At 30.9% G+C, this 19,522-nt stretch overlaps 1 protein-coding gene and 1 long non-coding RNA gene across 2 annotated transcripts in view; one reads left to right on the plus strand and one right to left on the minus strand.

Annotated features, from left to right (window-relative positions):
* Positions 1–3,235: 3,235 nt before the first annotated feature.
* On the plus strand, positions 3,236–5,283 carry LOC122503200. The gene is made up of 3 exons (XR_006301719.1): positions 3,236–3,523; positions 3,642–3,813; positions 4,614–5,283. It is a non-coding gene; the product is annotated as an uncharacterized LOC122503200 (long non-coding RNA).
* Positions 5,284–5,711: 428 nt separating this feature from the next.
* Positions 5,712–19,522, minus strand: part of LOC122503182 — a 70,573-nt gene continuing 56,762 nt past the window's right edge. The window contains exons 4-7 of the mRNA XM_043613628.1: positions 7,107–7,254; positions 6,709–6,820; positions 6,215–6,349; positions 5,712–5,879 (exon numbers count right to left, since the gene is read on the minus strand). Of these exons, the coding sequence (XP_043469563.1) occupies positions 7,220–7,254 (35 nt within the window). The 3' untranslated portion in view covers positions 5,712–5,879; positions 6,215–6,349; positions 6,709–6,820; positions 7,107–7,219. The remainder of the gene's footprint in view (positions 5,880–6,214; positions 6,350–6,708; positions 6,821–7,106; positions 7,255–19,522) is intronic.

Below are 19,522 nucleotides of genomic sequence, written 5' to 3' on the forward strand. Positions count from 1 at the left end.
AGGGACATATAATTATTTATGGGACAAATACATGAACAATGGGCTTTTCATAATTAATTAAAAGGGATAAATAATAAATATTGTCACGATGAAATAATTATAAACGGAATAACTCCATTTATTCACAGGAATTTTCTTCATAAAATAAAATATAAGGGACAAAAATAATTAATTAACAATTATAAATGGAACAACTCGATTTAATAAATACGGATTTTCTTACAAAAGGGGTGAAGTGATTGTAAATGAGACAACTTCATTTACAATTTACACAAAAATTATAATTTAATCAAATTAATTAAAAGAAATAAAATGACTGAATTTAATTATGAATAATAGATAAAATGACTGAGAAATACTAGCAAACATGGTCGAGTGAGAATAAAAGAATTTAATTAAAGAAACGATTTCCAATTTAAACAATTAATATTCTACAATAACAATTTAAATAAAAGAAGCTACAATTAATATGAACCAGAAATATAAGAAATTAGTATACTATTAATGTAATCTCACTCGGCCATGAGGCCGGCTGAACCACTTGTTACATTATACAAAAATGGAAAACAAAGAAAATTACATTTTTAAAGAAAGAAACGGAGAGTATTGTGACTTGACTTACATTTTTGTATCTAATTTCCTACGCTGGGAAGAGAAGTCGAAGAGTCTGTAGAGCACAATTAATTATCACAAATAAAAGAAAACGAAGAAAATTCGATAGAAAACTTCCTTCAAAAACGGCTGGAGCGTAATTACTGTCAAAAATAGTGACACCGGGGTATATTTTAATTTGTAATTTTTCGCTTCCTGAGATTTTTACTTTTTAATTCGTATTTTCCTTGTCGTCAACCTCTAAAATTCTCTGATTGTCACTCATAAAAGGAAATTTAGTTAGTCAAAATTAATCATAAATCAAAAAGGGAAAAGTTGAGATTAGTGACATGAGAATTCGGGCCTGGGCAAAAGGTGTCTCTTTGCAATATAGAGAAATGATAGGGACCATCCTGTTTAATAATCAATCTCTTAACATTTTTGAGGTTCCAATAGAATCTGGTAAATATAGAAAATAATTCTAATATACTCAAAGGGTTATTTGTAAGATGACTTTTGGGTAGGTTGAATTTAAAAAGTGACTGCTATATCGAGTCAATTCGATTTTTGTTTGGTTGACGTTGTAGTTTTCTGCTGTGAGTGAACGGAATGTGGAATCTGCGCAGGAGTGATGATCGTTCTTTTCTGCTCGCAAGACGATAGCCGGGAAACGTGTCGATTTTGGATTTGCTCGATAATATTTTCATGAAAGAAACAGCAATATAAATAAATAAATTTGATAAATAAACATTTGACCAAAACTGAGAAATTACATACTGCAGCCATTCTTAATCGGCGCGAGGTAGTTTGTTTGATTATAATTTTATAAATTAAATTTGTTTACAAATTTTTCTAAAATTCTTGCCACGTCACAACACTCCCTTACTAAAAGAGGGCCGAAAACGGCCTCTTGCGAAGGCAAGCAGTTCCGCCTCGCTCAATAATTGCAGAGTTTCTCAGTCCTAAAGTTAGTCAATAGTGTACTAAAATGAACTTATTTATTAGTCTTAGTGCGTATGTGGATTTCTTGAGAGCAATTCCTTAAATCTATTCTTGAAAAATAGTTCTTATTAAATGTTTCTGAAATAAATTTTATTTTATAAATAAGATCAATTTTCAATATTGTTTTGTGTTTATTTAAATCTTAAAAGGGGTGGAGTATCTGACTACGTTGAATAAATTGAGTCGAGTTATTTATGAAATTTAAGAAAATATATATTTATTTAATATAATTGTAATTTACAACCTATTGACGGATTTTAATTAATATCGACAATTATAATACTATTCATAATGATAATAATAATAATACGTAGAAATTTTCCTTTTTACTGAGATGAGTTCATATTTCGGGTTGGAGGTCTCTTTACCTTTTTCAAAAGGCAGTGTTTGCATGTTGTGAACTTCTCTTTGGCGTAACCACATTTACGGCAATAATGTACGTCCTCGGGGGGAATGTAGGGACAATTTTTATGTTTATGATTTTGGCTATCACAGGTCCAACAACCAGGGCGGGCTGGACGACGCAGCCAATCTACAGTGTTTTGGGGAACGTTTAACGGTTTCTTAATTGGAAGTTTCAATAGTGAGGGCAGAGGAGGTCTTTGAGCGGATGTTCAGTGATCGATTTGATAATGAAAGAGTGATGGTGGTACTCGTTCGTTGGATTCGGCAGAAGAGTAGCGATAACCTGGTCAGCAGGTATTTGTGGGGTTTTTGCGTGATGGATGGCGACTTGGTTCAGGCTTAGGGATTGGATCTTAAGTTCGAGGAAGAAGCGGGAATGGTGGTTTAAATGCGGGTTCTGGTTCGAAAGAGTTAGACTATGGAGTTTCTGGTTTCGAAAGTGATTCTTGAGGATTAACCCTCTGAGATTTCCTTGGTCTTTCAAAGTTTTGAGGTAGGATCGGATGAGGTCTTTTTAAATAGTCCTTAGACAGAATTCAGAGTTGTTGTTATTGAGGTCAGGTGTAAGTGGGTCTTCAGTTGTCACTGGGAAACTTTTTACTTGTTCGGGTTGGTCGAATTCGCCTTTATAAATGGAGGAATCGTCTACCGTAAACTGAGGCTATTAGGAACAGATTTCAACTTTAAAGTCTTGCAACTTTTTTGTGTATTGAAATATTGCCTTAATTTTTTGTTTCTTTTCATGATCTTGGCGAGCACATTGAAAGGTTAAATAATTGCCTTGATCAAAGCTGGAATTTTAACCAAAAAAAAAGAAAAAGACGCATTTTTTCGAAATTATAAAATGGGGCTATTAGGAACAAGGCGGTAAAAACCATTAGAAAACGTATTTTAAATTAAAGAAGTTATTTTTTATTGCTCGAAAGCAAACACAGAATATAAAACAAATGTGAAAACAAAACTAAAAGAGCGAATGTGTTTTAAACGTTGCTGGTATCATAGTAGAGGTCGATGATGGAATCACTAGTCGTTTTTGCGACTTGTCGGTACCAACACTCTTTTACAATTTCGAACCATCTTTGAACACTAAAAACCAAATTAGATAATAAAAAACAAAAGAAATTACGAAAAACTTACGTTTTTACAACACACTTTAACAATTCGGAAGAAATAATTGTGTTTCTTATACAAGGTGATCTGAAAATCGTATTCAAAATTGTAGAATTAGATTCAGAAAAAAATTCTAAGACAGCACTTTTTCTTTTTTTTATGAAATTCTAAATAGTTTTAAAATAAATTCAAATTAAATGGATTGAAAAGTCACGATAAATGTAAAGCATTTGAACACCATTTTTGTTATGCGGCAAACTTCTCTATAAAAAAAGTAAACAGAAGGAGTGGCTGTCTTTTCTTCTGCCGTGCAAAACTTAAGTGACATTTTAAACTTGTGTTTACGTTACATTATTTTATTATAATTATTACAATTATTCCCGTGCACCCTGCCACGCGGAGCAGTACATTACGGGTTTGTTATATAATAATAATAAAAATTACATTTATCAATAATGTAAACAATAAACTATGAAGTTTATCAAAATAAAAGAATAATTGCATCTTGCATAATATTCTGATTATATTTATAGAGGCAGTTCAAACAGACAAAAATAAAAATCAATATGTTTTGTCTTGTCCAGTGGGTTTCTAAAAAATCTATAAGTGTTGTTGGAAAGGAGCAAATTGTAAAAAAGAATCAAAATTTGGCGACTGTGGTTTGGTACGGGAAAACGTATAAAGCAAAAATAATTGCTTCTAACGGTTTGTGATAAATATTTTTTCAATATTTTCTTTAATTTTTTAAATTAATTATCTAAAAATATTATATGATAATCAATGAAATAATTTTCCTCACAAAATTTAAAACACAAAAAAACCTTTTATTATAAAATGTTTTGTTTAAAGTATTTAGAAATTTTTAATGTCTTTTGACATTTTCCACGACTATTTTTGTAGATATTTGCGAATTTCTACATTACCAACAAAAAAAAATTGTATTTTAAAATTCTACTTTTTTTCTAGAATCTTTAAAAATTTTCCCATATTTTTTAGGTTATTTATCATTCTTGGTTTCTGTATTAGAACCTTAAAAAGTCAGTAAAATTATCAACTTAAAAAAAAATGCATAAACAAAATTTTTCTTTTTAAGCTCTTTATCACTCGGAATTGAATTTAAATAAATTAATTTCTTCTCACGATGAGTAGTATTTTCAATACGTTTGCAATTATATATTTTTCTTTTTATTTTACAAAATCTTCGTTTTGTAGTTCAGTCTCGCTGAAATCGCTTAATATAAATTAAGCGATTTCAGCAAAACTCGTCTAAGTCATTTTCGTCCTGTCCAGACCCGTCTGTCTTCTATGAAACTCGTGGACCTATAAATATTCCACAATGGTAGAGGCGACACTGTTTTGGGGGGCCCAAAAATGCATTGAAATATAACAGTTTACACAAGAGAAAATAATTAAATAATTAAAAAATAATATTACATTTAAATAATTAATTTTTAATAAGATGTAGTCAATTTAAAAAATGTAGTGCATTTATATTACTTTTTCAGAAAACATGGAGACTTTCTTCGCTTCGAATATCAATAAAATCGTAAAACCGAGAATTGACTTATAAATTAATAAAATAAAATGAAAAAAATTGTAGACGTAACAGAAGGAAAACGAATCTTGTCAGAAAAAATCGAAATGTGTAAAAGAAGACAATTATTGAAGAAGGAGAGAAAGAAGAAGTTAATAATAAGATTATATAGTTTTTAAATTTTATTTTTGAAATAAATTGAATATATTTTGGAAAATTTAATGAATAAAAAATAATAAAATAAAGATGAATACATAAAAAAATACAAATAAGATTTTTAACAGTTAAGAACAACATTTAACTCTCGCTGATTGAATGGCTTAAAGCCTCGTGGGTTTTATGTGTAAAAAGTGATACTTTATTTGCCTAAAACAGGTGTAAAAATGAAAAACTTTTTTCTTGTCCAAAGAGTAAAACAATATATATATAGAGGATGACGCTGACTCTGACGTTAACGATGAGATTGTCGCTGTTGCTGAACGATTTTGAAATTTTTGCATCAGAATTTATTCTCCAATTTTTTTCTTCTTTACCAGAAGGTATTAAGTCACTGTTGCTGCTCTGCAATTTTATTACGACAGATTTCATTTTGTTTTCCTTAATTTTCTTATAGAATTTTAACTTTTTTCTATTTTATTTTGTTTTCCTTAATTTTCTTATAGAATTTTAATTTTTTTATATTTATGACACAAGAATTGTGACGTGCAATAATAAAATATTAATATAATAAAATAGCAAGCTTTCAAAATAAAAATTTTTAGTGTTTATAAACTTTATAACTGTATTATAAAGATTTTAAAAAAATATATTTTTAATGAAAAAGTCACTTTTAAAGATATAAAGAAAAGATTAATTTAAAAAATTTCTGACTATAAGGAATGGAAAGTTCTAGAAGAAAGAAGAGAACGAAATTGAATTGACTCGACATTAACAGAAGGAAGAAAACTAAAAAAAGACAAAGTTGGAATTTAATTATTAAAGGAAAATAAAATTTTATTTTTAAATAAACGTTCATTTTATTTTTAAATAAATTTAAATCATTTTGAAAATTTTAAAGTTATAATTAATGTAAAAGTAATTAAATTTTTTTGCCCTCCACACTGGCTTGCTTTAAAACTTCAAGGGTTTCCAGTGAAACTAATAAAATATTTGACAGGGTTGAAGAAATTTCTTTTAAAACTGCCAAATTTTCCTCATGCATTGCCCTCAATTCTGCAGTCATATCTCGATTTTGGTACTGAAATAAATATAAAAATACAGTTATATTTTAATTTTATTTTTTTAATTTATTTTATCTAAACTTAAATTACTGAAAAGAATTTTAATGAAATTAAAGGAAGAGTCGACTTTTGTCTTAGGAAATATGATTTAAGAAATAATGATTAAGAGGGAGTTAGTATCAGAATTTGAACCTGTTTTTCGAGGTACTACTGCACTTTAGAATTTAAGAAAAAACAATTTTTCTTTTATTGTTTTTTAACTCCTTAAGGCTTAAAAAAACACTTCCTAAAGTGCTCATAACCAATTGTCAATAATAAAAATAAAGTTTTTAAAAAGTATATTTATATATACTGAAAAGGAAGATGGTCTTGACGTTTCTGGTGACGTTGACGACTGCGTTGATAACTTTTTCAGCTTGTCGAGGAGAACACTTCCACCACTCTTCGGTAGTAGTTTTCGAGCAGGTTGCTGGCCACTGATGATAGTCTAGGATTAATAATTTTCAATTTAATATAATAATTAAACTTGACATATATTTTCAATACAACAATTTAAAACATAATCATATAAAATTTCAATTACTAAAAAATTGTTAAATAAAAAATCCTTTTTTTCTGCAATTTTTTTTAATTGCCCTTAACTATAAAACAAAATTTCCAACATTTTTTGGGAATCAAAATTTTTTATTTTTATCTTAATTAATAATTTGCTAAAAAAATAATTTTTTATTTTTAAACTCGACTTTATTTAAAAATAAAGCTTATAGGAATATTTTGTTTTGTAGTTAGTTTGGAAAAATCTATTTAAAAAATTAAAAATTTATATTTAATTAAACTATGCCTAACCTTTACTTGTTTTGATGGTGGTGATTCAAATGAATCAGATTCATCTCCTGATGACATGGAGCAAAGTAGCCCTTTTAATTAACGGTGATTTCCGCTCTCTTTTTATGACAATCTGTAAGAAAAAGAACAATTAAACTACAAATTCCATTAATTAGGGAATTTTTATTTAAAAAAGTGTTAAGGTAGATAATATTTTGAAAATATGTGCTAAAATTTAAAAAATTTAATTTTTAAATTAGTAAGAAAGTGGAATTTTAATTGTAATGAACTATTTAATGTTTAACTTATATAATTTTTAAATTATTACCATTCGGAATGATTAAATTTCTAAAAAGTATGGTGTTAATTTAGATGAGTTGTATTATGAAGTAAATTAAAAATTTTAAGTATTTACTCACACTTGTTGAATTATTTGCGCTATCCTTTTTTTCGCTTTATATTAATGGCAACAATCTTTCCTCTAAATCGTTTAGCGGAGTTCCTTTTGTGCTTTTATTTATATTTGCTTTGTTCAGGGGTACCAATTTTTTTCCAGTAATTTGATATCTAAATTTATTTTAGATTATTAAAATTACAAAAATTATTCTTGATAATTTTAGATAATTTGTTTCTTTAAAAAAATTTTTAAATCCATAGAATTGATAATATATCCATAAAATCTTCAGTAAAGCTTGTGAAAAATTCATCCTAAACAGTCTAACTATGTCATTTATTTTAACCACTCTAGAGAAAGAAAAGGGGAATTTTGTTCTTTTAGGAACATAATTCAAATTTTGTAAAGAATTTCGTTATTTTTAAAGATAATAATTGAATGTTTGAAGTGCATTGCAGAAATAGGTGTCTTTTTAAATATCTAAAAATAAAATGAAAGATGGAAAAATGGTATCTTACACCTTAAAATAAAATGTTTTCTAAAGTATCTTATAGAAATCTAAGATGCTTTATATATTTTAACAGTGATAAAAATATTTTTCCCATCTCAGAAATGTAAGTTTCTTCAGCTAGTTAATTAAAATATCTTAAATTAAGATATTTCTGGTGCAATAAGATGTTTAGCGATAAGTTAGTTGTGAATTGTAAGATGAAAAATAAATGTAATTCACTAAAAACTAAGATTCGTGAAGTATTTTACATATAAGTCCAAAGTTAACCTCAAAACTTTTTTCAAAAAAATATGCTAAAAATGCGTAACGAAGATACTTTAAACATCTTAAATTAAGATATTTAAAGAAACAAAAAAAATTTCTACCAAAACATCTTAAATTAGGATACTTCTTTTTGCAGTGTAAGATCTAAAATAGTAGAAATAAAAAAATGTCTTTGATTATTAAATGGCTAAAAATTGACAGGCTCTTGAAGTAAAAGAAGGAGAAAGAAATAAAGACACAGGGAAAAATAGAAAAAAATATAAAACGTGCAATTCTTGTTGACGAAGAAAGGTCTACCTAAATAATAAAATAAGGACAAATTTAAAGAACGGCTCGATACTAAAATTGAGGACGTATTTTTGAGAAGTTTTAAAATAAAAATAAGAACGTATTTAAGGACTAGAACGATAATAAAAAGAGGAAGTACTTTAGGACATTGTCGATAATAAAATCAGAAGATATTTGAGGACTAGCTCGATAATAAAAATAAGAACTAGCTTTAATATTAAAAACGAGGACGTATTTGAGGAATAGATTGATAATAAAAAAGGCGACGTATTAGAGGACTAGCTTGATAATAAAAATGAGGACGTACTTAAGAACTAGCTTGATAATAAAATTGAGGACGCGTTTGAGGACTAGCTTTAATAATAAAGACGAGTACGTATTTGAGGACTAGCTTGATAATAAAAACGAGGACGTAATTGAGGACTAGCTTGATAATAAAAATGAGGATGTATTTGAGGACTAGCTTGATAATAAAAATGAGGACGCGTTTGAGGACTAGCTTGATAATAAAAATGAGGACGTATTTGAGGACTAGCTTGATAATAAAAATGAGGACGCGTTTAAGGAATAGCTTTAATAATAAAAACGAGTACGTATTTGAGGACTAGCTTGATAATAAAAACGAGAACGTAATTGAGGACTAGCTTGATAATAAAAATGAGGACGTATTTGAGGACTAGCTTGATAATAAAAATGAGGACGTGATTGAGGACTTGTTTTAATAATAAAAACGAGGACGTAATTGAGGACTAGCCTGATAATAAAAATGAGGACGCATTTGAGGACTAGCTTCAATAATAAAAATGAGGACGTAATTAAGGACTAGCTTCATAATAAAAATGAGGACGCGTTTGAGGACTAGCTTGATAATAAAAATGAGGACGTATTTGAGGACTAGCTTGATAATAAAAATGAGGACGCGTTTAAGGAATAGCTTTAATAATAAAAACGAGTACGTATTTGAGGACTAGCTTGATAATAAAAACGAGAACGTAATTGAGGACTAGCTTGATAATAAAAATGAGGACGTATTTGAGGAGTAGCTTGATAATAAAAATGAGGACGCGTTTGAGGACTAGCTTGATAATAAAAATGAGGACGTATTTGAGGACTAGCTTGATAATAAAAATGAGGACGTGATTGAGGACTAGCTTGATAATAAAAATGAGGACGTATTTGAGGAGTAGCTTGATAATAAAAATGAGGACGCGTTTGAGGACTAGCTTTAATAATAAAAACGAGTACGTATTTGAGGACTAGCTTGATAATAAAAACGAGAACGTAATTGAGGACTAGCTTGATAATAAAAATGAGGACGTATTTGAGGAGTAGCTTGATAATAAAAATGAGGACGCGTTTGAGGACTAGCTTGATAATAAAAATGAGGACGTATTTGAGGACTAGCTTGATAATAAAAATGAGGACGTGATTGAGGACTTGTTTTAATAATAAAAACGAGGACGTAATTGAGGACTAGCCTGATAATAAAAATGAGGACGCATTTGAGGACTAGCTTCAATAATAAAAATGAGGACGTAATTAAGGACTAGCTTCATAATAAAAATGAGGACGCGTTTGAGGACTATTTTTAATAATAAAAATGAGGACGTATTTGAAGACTAGCATGATAATAAAAATGAGGACGTATTTGAGGACTAGCTTGATAATAAATATAAGGACGCGTTTGAGGACTAGCTTTAATAATAAAAATGAGGACGTAATTGAGGACTAGCTTGATAATAAAAATGAGGACGCGTTTGAGGACTAGCTTGATAATAAAAATGAGGACGTATTTAAGGACTAGCTTGATCATAAAAATGAGGACGCGTTTGAAGACTAGCTTGATAATAAAAATAAGAACGTATTTAAGGACTAGCTTGATAATAAATATAAGGACGCGTTTGAGGACTAGCTTTAATAATATAAATGAGGACGTAATTGAGGACTAGCACGATAATAAAAATGAGGACGTATTTGAGGACTAGCTTGATAATAAAAATGAGGACGCGTTTGAGGACTAGCTTCAATAATAAAAATGAGGACGCGTTTAAGGACTAGCTTGATAATAAAAATGAGGACGTATTTGAGGACTAGCTTGATAAAAAAATGAGGACGCGTTTGAGGACTAGCTTAATAATAAAAATGAGGACGTGTTTGAGGACTAGTTTTAATAATAAAAACGAGGACGTAATTGAGGACTAGCTTGATAATAAAAATGAGGACGCGTTTGAGGACTAGCTTTAATAATAAAAATGAGGACGCGTTTGAGGACTAGCTTGATAATAAAAATGAGGACGTATTTAAGAACTAGCTTGATAATAAATATAAGGACGCGTTTGAGGACTAGCTTTAATAATAAAAATGAGGACGTAATTGAGGACTAGCACGATAATAAAAATGAGGACGTATTTGAGGACTAGCTTGATAATAAAAATGAGGACGTATTTGAGGACTAGCTTGATCATAAAAATGAGGACGCGTTTGAGGACTAGCTTGATAATAAAAATGCAGAACGCGTTTAGGAACTAGTTTTAATAATAAAAAAGGAAAACGTAATTAAGGACTAGCTTGATAAAAAAAAATGAGGACGTATTTGAGGACTAGCTTGATAATAAAAATGAGGACGTGTTTGAGGACTAGTTTTAATAATAAAAACGAGGACGTAATTGAGGACTAGCTTGATAATAAAAATGAGGACGCGTTTGAGGACTAGCTTAATAATAAAAATGAGGACGTGTTTGAGGACTAGCTTGATAATAAATATGAGGACGCATTTGAGGACTAGCTTCAATAATAAAAATGAGGACGTAATTGAGGACTAGCACGATAATAAAAATGAGGACGTATTTGAGGACTAGCTTGATAATAAAAATGAGGACGTGTTTGAGGACTAGTTTTAATAATAAAAACGAGGACGTAATTGAGGACTAGCTTGATAATAAAAATGAGGACGTGTTTGAGGCCTAGTTTTAATAATAAAAACGAGGACGTAATTGAGGACTAGCCTGCTAATAAAAATGAGGACGCATTTGAGGACTAGCTTCAATAATAAAAACGAGGACGTAATTGAGGACTAGCTTCATAATAAAAATGAGGACGCGTTTGAGGACTATTTTTAATAATAAAAATGAGGACGTATTTGAAGACTAGCTTGATAATAAAAATGAGTACGTGTTTGAGGACTAGTTTTAATAATAAAAACGAGGACGTAATTAAGGACTAGCCTGAAAATAAAAATGAGGACGCATTTGAGGACTAGCTTCAATAATAAAAATGAGGACGTAATTAAGGACTAGCTTCGTAATAAAAATGAGGACGCGTTTGAGGACTAGCTTTAATAATAAAAATGAGGACGTGTTTGAGGACTAGTTTTAATAATAAAAACGAGGACGTAATTGAGGACTAGCTTGATAATAAAAATGAGGACGTGTTTGAGGCCTAGTTTTAATAATAAAAACGAGGACGTAATTGAGGACTAGCCTGCTAATAAAAATGAGGACGCATTTGAGGACTAGCTTCAATAATAAAAACGAGGACGTAATTAAGGGGGGCGCCTACTTTAGAAGGTAAAAAACTGCGTACATTTCAGGAATTTTTTTCTCAAACACATTTAAATAAATCGATGCGAGATTTAGTGTTTGTTTTCTTATATATTTAAACCTTTGAAATATAATTTTTTCATTAAATGAAAATAGAATTTAATAATAAAATAAACGCCATATATATAACGCATCGCTGCTGAAATTTTCCCATTGCGTACAACCTAGGGCCCACAATTCTTATCTAAAACAAAAAAACAAAATTTTTTCTTTAAATATACATTATTGCCTTCTGTATGAATCAAAAGATTTCAATAGAAAGTAAAAACTGAAATTTTCACATGACTTTTAAAAAAAATTTAATTTTTGCCAAAAAAAATCTCATTTTTTCTTTAAAAGAAAGCATTAAATTTAACTCTATCAAAAACAAATTTAATTCATACAGAAGAGACACTCTTTATCTTCAAAACAAGCCCAAATAGACTTTAATCGGTTGATTAGATTTTTGTCTATCGTGTACGCAAACTACAAAAACAGTGTTTTGAGAAAAACGCGTTTAAAGATTGAAAAACATATATAAATGCTGTTTCGCGGCCTCGATAAACGACTATTTTTTTATGTGTAGCTCTTGGATAAGAAGACATTTTACTGATAAATGGTAATTTTAATGGTAGGTGTAATAGTAGATAAGCGCAACAAATTATGAAAAGTATTAGAGACCGCGAGTGGAATCGCGCGCCAGGCCAAGCGCCAGTCCACGCGCTTTATTGCGTTCTACAAGCTGTAACTCGAAAAATACTTTGTATTTTGACGTAATATTTTAAGAGCATATTCTCTTATAGTTGTACTTTCAGTTAAGACAACTTTTAAAAAATCGATTTTTTTGACCCGATAAAGTAGGCGCCCCCCTTAAGGACTAGCTTCATAATAAAAATGAGGTCGCGTTTGAGGACTATTTTTAATAATAAAAATGAGGACGTATTTGAAGACTAGCTTGATAATAAAAATGAGTACGTGTTTGAGGACTAGTTTTAATAATAAAAACGAGGACGTAATTGAGGACTAGCTTGATAATAAAAATGAGGACGTATTTGAGGACTAGCTTGATAATAAATATAAGGACGCATTTGAGGACTAGCTTCAATAATAAAAATGAGGACGTAATTAAGGACTAGCTTCATAATAAAAATGAGGACGCGTTTGAGGACCAGCTTTAATAATAAAAATGAGGACGTAATTGAGGACTAGTTTTAATAATAAAAACGAGGACGTAATTGAGGACTAGCTTGATAATAAAAATGAGGACGCGTTTGAGGACTAGCTTGATAATAAAAATGAGGACGCGTTTAAGGACTAGCTTAATAATAAAAATGAGGACGTGTTTGAGGACTAGTTTTAATAATAAAAACGAGGACGTAATTGAGGACTAGCTTGATAATAAAAATGAGGACGTGATTGAGGACTTGTTTTAATAATAAAAACGAGGACGTAATTGAGGACTAGCCTGATAATAAAAATGAGGACGCATTTGAGGACTAGCTTCAATAATAAAAATGAGGACGTAATTAAGGACTAGCTTCATAATAAAAATGAGGACGCGTTTGAGGACTATTTTTAATAATAAAAATGAGGACGTATTTGAAGACTAGCATGATAATAAAAATGAGGACGTATTTGAGGACTAGCTTGATAATAAATATAAGGACGCGTTTGAGGACTAGCTTTAATAATAAAAATGAGGACGTAATTGAGGACTAGCTTGATAATAAAAATGAGGACGCGTTTGAGGACTAGCTTGATAATAAAAATGAGGACGTATTTAAGGACTAGCTTGATCATAAAAATGAGGACGCGTTTGAGGACTAGCTTGATAATAAAAATAAGAACGTATTTAAGGACTAGCTTGATAATAAATATAAGGACGCGTTTGAGGACTAGCTTTAATAATATAAATGAGGACGTAATTGAGGACTAGCACGATAATAAAAATGAGGACGTATTTGAGGACTAGCTTGATAATAAAAATGAGGACGCGTTTGAGGACTAGCTTCAATAATAAAAATGAGGACGCGTTTAAGGACTAGCTTGATAATAAAAATGAGGACGTATTTGAGGACTAGCTTGATAAAAAAATGAGGACGCGTTTGAGGACTAGCTTAATAATAAAAATGAGGACGTGTTTGAGGACTAGTTTTAATAATAAAAACGAGGACGTAATTGAGGACTAGCTTGATAATAAAAATGAGGACGCGTTTGAGGACTAGCTTTAATAATAAAAATGAGGACGCGTTTGAGGACTAGCTTGATAATAAAAATGAGGACGTATTTAAGAACTAGCTTGATAATAAATATAAGGACGCGTTTGAGGACTAGCTTAATAATAAAAATGAGGACGTAATTGAGGACGTATTGAGGACGTAATTGAGAGGACGTAGCTAGCTTGATAATAAAATATTTGAGGACTAGCTTTAATTGAGGACTAGAGGACGCGTTTGAGGACTAATAATAAAAATGAGGACGTATTTAAGACTAGCTTGACTAGCTTGATAATAATAAAAATGAGTATTTAAGGACTAGACGCGTTTGAGGACTAGCTTTGAGGACGTAGAGGACTTGAGGACGTAAGGACTAGCTTGATAATAAAAATGAGGACGTTTGAGGACTAGCTTGAGGACGCGTTTAGGACTAGCTGATAATAAAAATGAGGACGTATTTGAGGACTAGCTTGATAATGAGGACTAGGACTTTTAATAATGAGGACGCTACGAGGACGTAATTGAGGACTAGCTTGATAATAAAAATGAGGACGTGAGGACTTTGAGGACGCGTAGGACTAGCTTGATAATAAAAATGAGGACGTATTTAACTAGCTTGACGAGGACTAGCTAATAATAAAAATGAGGACGTAATTGCAGAGACTAGCTTGATAATAAAATGAGGACGTATTTGAGGACTAGCTTGATCAAAAAATGAGGACGGCGTTGAAGGACTAGCTTGATAATAAAATGAGGACGTATTTGAGGACTAGCTTGATAATAAAATGAGGACGTGTTTGAGGACTAGTTTTAATAATAAAAACGAGGACGTAATTGAGGACTAGCTTGATAATAAAAATGAGGACGTGTTTGAGGCCTAGTTTTAATAATAAAAACGAGGACGTAATTGAGGACTAGCCTGCTAATAAAAATGAGGACGCATTTGAGGACTAGCTTCAATAATAAAAACGAGGACGTAATTAAGGACTAGCTTCATAATAAAAATGAGGACGCGTTTGAGGACTATTTTTAATAATAAAAATGAGGACGTATTTGAAGACTAGCTTGATAATAAAATGAGTACGTGTTTGAGGACTAGTTTTAATAATAAAAACGAGGACGTAATTGAGGACTAGCTTGATAATAAAAATGAGGACGCGTTTGAGGACTAGCTTAATAATAAAAATGAGGACGTGTTTGAGGACTAGCTTGATAATAAATATGAGGACGCATTTGAGGACTAGCTTCAATAATAAAAATGAGGACGTAATTAAGGACTAGCTTCATAATAAAAATGAGGACGCGTTTGAGGACCAGCTTTAATAATAAAAATGAGGACGTAATTGAGGACTAGCACGATAATAAAAATGAGGACGTATTTAAGGACTAGCTTGATAATAAAAATGAGGACGTATTTGAGGACTAGCTTGATAATAAAAATGAGGACGCGTTTAAGGACTAGCTTTAATAATAAAAATGAGGACGTAATTAAGGACTAGCTTCATAATAAAAATGGGGACGCGTTTGAGGACTATTTTTAATAATAAAAATGAGGACGTATTTGAAAACTAGCTTGATAATAAAAATGAGGACGTATTTGAGGACTAGCTTGATCATAAAAATGAGGACGCGTTTGAGGACTAGCTTGATAATAAAAATGCAGAACGCGTTTAAGAACTAGTTTTAATAATAAAAACGAATACGTAATTAAGGACTAGCTTCATAATAAAAATGAGGACGCGTTTGAGGACTATTTTTAATAATAAAAATGAGGACGTGTTTGAGGACTTGTTTTAATAATAAAAACGAGGACGTAATTGAGGACTAGCTTGATAATAAAAATGAGGACGTGATTGAGGACTAGTTTTAATAATAAAAACGAGGTCGTAATTGAGGACTAGCCTGATAATAAAAATGAGGACGCGTTTAAGGACTAGCTTGATAATAAAAATGCAGAACGCGTTTAAGAACTAGTTTTAATAATAAAAACGAATACGTAATTAAGGACTAGCATGATAATAAAAATGAGGACGTATTTGAGGACTAGCTTGATAATAAATATAAGGACGCGTTTGAGGACTAGCTTTAATAATAAAAATGAGGACGTAATTGAGGACTAGCTTGATAATAAAAATGAGGACGTATTTGAGGACTAGCTTGATAAAAAAATGAGGACGCGATTGAGGACTAGCTTAATAATAAAAATGAGGACGTGTTTGAGGACTAGTTTTAATAATAAAAACGAGGACGTAATTGAGGACTAGCTTGATAATAAAAATGGGGACGTATTTGAGGACTAGCTTGATAATAAATATGAGGACGCGTTTGAGGACTAGCTTCAATAATAAAATTGAGGACGTAATTAAGGACTAGCATGATAATAAAAATGAGGACGTATTTGAGGACTAGCTTGATAATAAAAATGAGTACGCGTTTGAGGACTAGCTTGATAATAAAAATGAGGACGTATTTGGGGACTAGCTTGATAATAAAAACGAGGACGCGTTTGAGGACTAGCTTGATAATAAAAATGAGGACGCGTTTGAGAACTAGTTTTAATAATAAAAACGAGGACGTAATCAAGAACTAGCATGATAATAAAAATGAGGACGTATTTGAGGACTAGCTTGATAATAAATATAAGGACGCGTTTGAGGACTAGCTTTAATAATAAAAATGAGGACGTAATTGAGGAATAGCACGATAATAAAAATGAGGACGTATTTAAGGACTAGCTTGATAATAAAAATGAGGACGTATTTGAGGACTAGCTTGATCATAAAAATGAGGACGCGTTTGAGGACTAGCTTGATAATAAAAATGCAGAACGCGTTTAAGAACTAGTTTTAATAATAAAAACGAATACGTAATTAAGGACTAGCTTCATAATAAAAATGAGGACGCGTTTGAGGACTATTTTTAATAATAAAAATGAGGACGTGTTTGAGGACTTGTTTTAATAATAAAAACGAGGACGTAATTGAGGACTAGCTTGATAATAAAAATGAGGACGTGATTGAGGACTAGTTTTAATAATAAAAACGAGGTCGTAATTGAGGACTAGCCTGATAATAAAAATGAGGACTCGTTTAAGGACTAGCTTGATAATAAAAATGCAGAACGCGTTTAAGAACTAGTTTTTATAATAAAAACGAATACGTAATTAAGGACTAGCATGATAATAAAAATGAGGACGTATTTGAGGACTAGCTTGATAATAAATATAAGGACGCGTTTGAGGACTAGCTTTAATAATAAAAATGAGGACGTAATTGAGGACTAGCTTGATAATAAAAATGAGGACGTATTTGAGGACTAGCTTGATAAAAAAATGAGGACGCGATTGAGGACTAGCTTAATAATAAAAATGAGGACGTGTTTGAGGACTAGTTTTAATAATAAAAACGAGGACGTAATTGAGGACTAGCTTGATAATAAAAATGGGGACGTATTTGAGGACTAGCTTGATAATAAATATGAGGACGCGTTTGAGGACTAGCTTCAATAATAAAATTGAGGACGTAATTAAGGACTAGCATGATAATAAAAATGAGGACGTATTTGAGGACTAGCTTGATAATAAAAATGAGTACGCGTTTGAGGACTAGCTTGATAATAAAAATGAGGACGTATTTGGGGACTAGCTTGATAATAAAAACGAGGACGCGTTTGAGGACTAGCTTGATAATAAAAATGAGGACGCGTTTGAGAACTAGTTTTAATAATAAAAACGAGGACGTAATCAAGAACTAGCATGATAATAAAAATGAGGACGTATTTGAGGACTAGCTTGATAATAAATATAAGGATGCGTTTGAGGACTAGCTTTAATAATAAAAATGAGGACGTAATTAAGGACTAGCACGATAATAAAAATGAGGACGTATTTGAGGACTAGCTTGATAATAAATATAAGGACGCGTTTGAGGACTAGCTTCAATAATAAAAATGTGGACGCGTTTAAGGACTAGCTTGACAATAAAAATGAGGACGTATTTGAGGACTAGCTTGATAATAAATATGAGGACGCGTTTGAGGACTAGCTTCAATAATAAAAATGAGGACGTGTTTCAGGACTAGTTTTAATAATAAAAACGAGGACGTAATTGAGGACTAGCTTGATAATAAAAATGAGGACGTATTTGAGGACTAGCTTGATAATAAAAATGAGTACGCGTTTGAGGACTAGCTTGATAATAAAAATGAGGACGCGTTTGAGGACTAGCTTTAATAATAAAAACGAGGACGTAATTGAGGACTAGCTTGATAATAAAAATAAGGACGTAATTGAGGACTAAATCGATAATAAAAATGAGGATGCATTTAAGGACTAGCTGCAAAAATAAAAAAGAGGACACATTTGAGGACTAGCTTGATAATAAAACGAGGACGTAATTAAGGACTAGCTTGATAATAAAAACGAGGACGTAATTGAGGACTAGTTTTAATAATAAAGGCGAGGACGTAATTGAGGAATAGCATGATAATAAAAATAAGGACGTATTTGAGGACTAGCTTGATAATAAATATGAGGACGCGTTTGAGGATTAGTTATAATAATAAAATCGAGGACGTAATTGAAGACTCGCATGATAATAAAAATGAGGACGTATTTGAGGACTAGCTTGGTAATAAAAATGAGCACGCGTTTGAGGACTAGTTTTAATAATAAAAACGAGGACGTAATTGAGGACTAGCTTGATAATAAAAACGAGGACGTAATAGAGGACTAGCCCTAATAATAAAAACGAGGACGTAATTGAGGACTCGCATGATAATAAAAATAAAGATGTAATTGAGGACTAGCTTGTTAATAAAAATAAGGACGTATTTGAGGACTAGCTTGATAATAAAAATGAGGACGCGTTTGAGGACTAGCTTGATAATAAAAATGAGGACGCGTTTGAGGATTAGTTATAATAATAAAAACGAGGACGTAATTGAGGACTCGCATGATAATAAAAATAAGGACGCGTTTGAGGACTAGTTTTAATAATAAAAACGAGGACGTATTTGAGGACTAGCTTCAAAAATAAAAAAGAGGACACATTTGAGGACTAGCTTGATAATAAAAATGAGGACGTATTTGAGGACTAGCTTGATAATAAAAATGAGTACGCGTTTGAGGACTAGCTTGATAATTAAAATGAGGACGTATTTGAGGACTAGCTTGATAATAAAAATGAGGACGCGTTTGAGGACTAGCTTTAATAATAAAAACGAGGACGTAATTGAGGACTAGCTTGATAATAAAAATAAGGACGTAATTGAGGACTAAATCGATAATAAAAATGAGGATGCATTTAAGGACTAGCTGCAAAAATAAAAAAGAGGACACATTTGAGGACTAGCTTGATAATAAAACGAGGACGTAATTAAGGACTAGCTTGATAATAAAAACGAGGACGTAATTGAGGACTAGCTTCAATAATAAAAACAAGGACGTTATTGAGGACTAGCATGATAAAAAAAATTAGGACGTATTTGAGGACTAGCTTGATAATAAAAATGAGGACGCGTTTGAGAACTAGTTTTAATAATAAAAACGAGGACGTAATTAAGGACTAGCATGATAATAAAAATG

This window comes from Leptopilina heterotoma, unplaced genomic scaffold (genome assembly GCF_015476425.1).
Source record: "Leptopilina heterotoma isolate Lh14 unplaced genomic scaffold, ASM1547642v1 Lhet_247, whole genome shotgun sequence".
In the NCBI taxonomy this organism is placed as follows: Eukaryota; Metazoa; Arthropoda; class Insecta; order Hymenoptera; family Figitidae; genus Leptopilina; species Leptopilina heterotoma.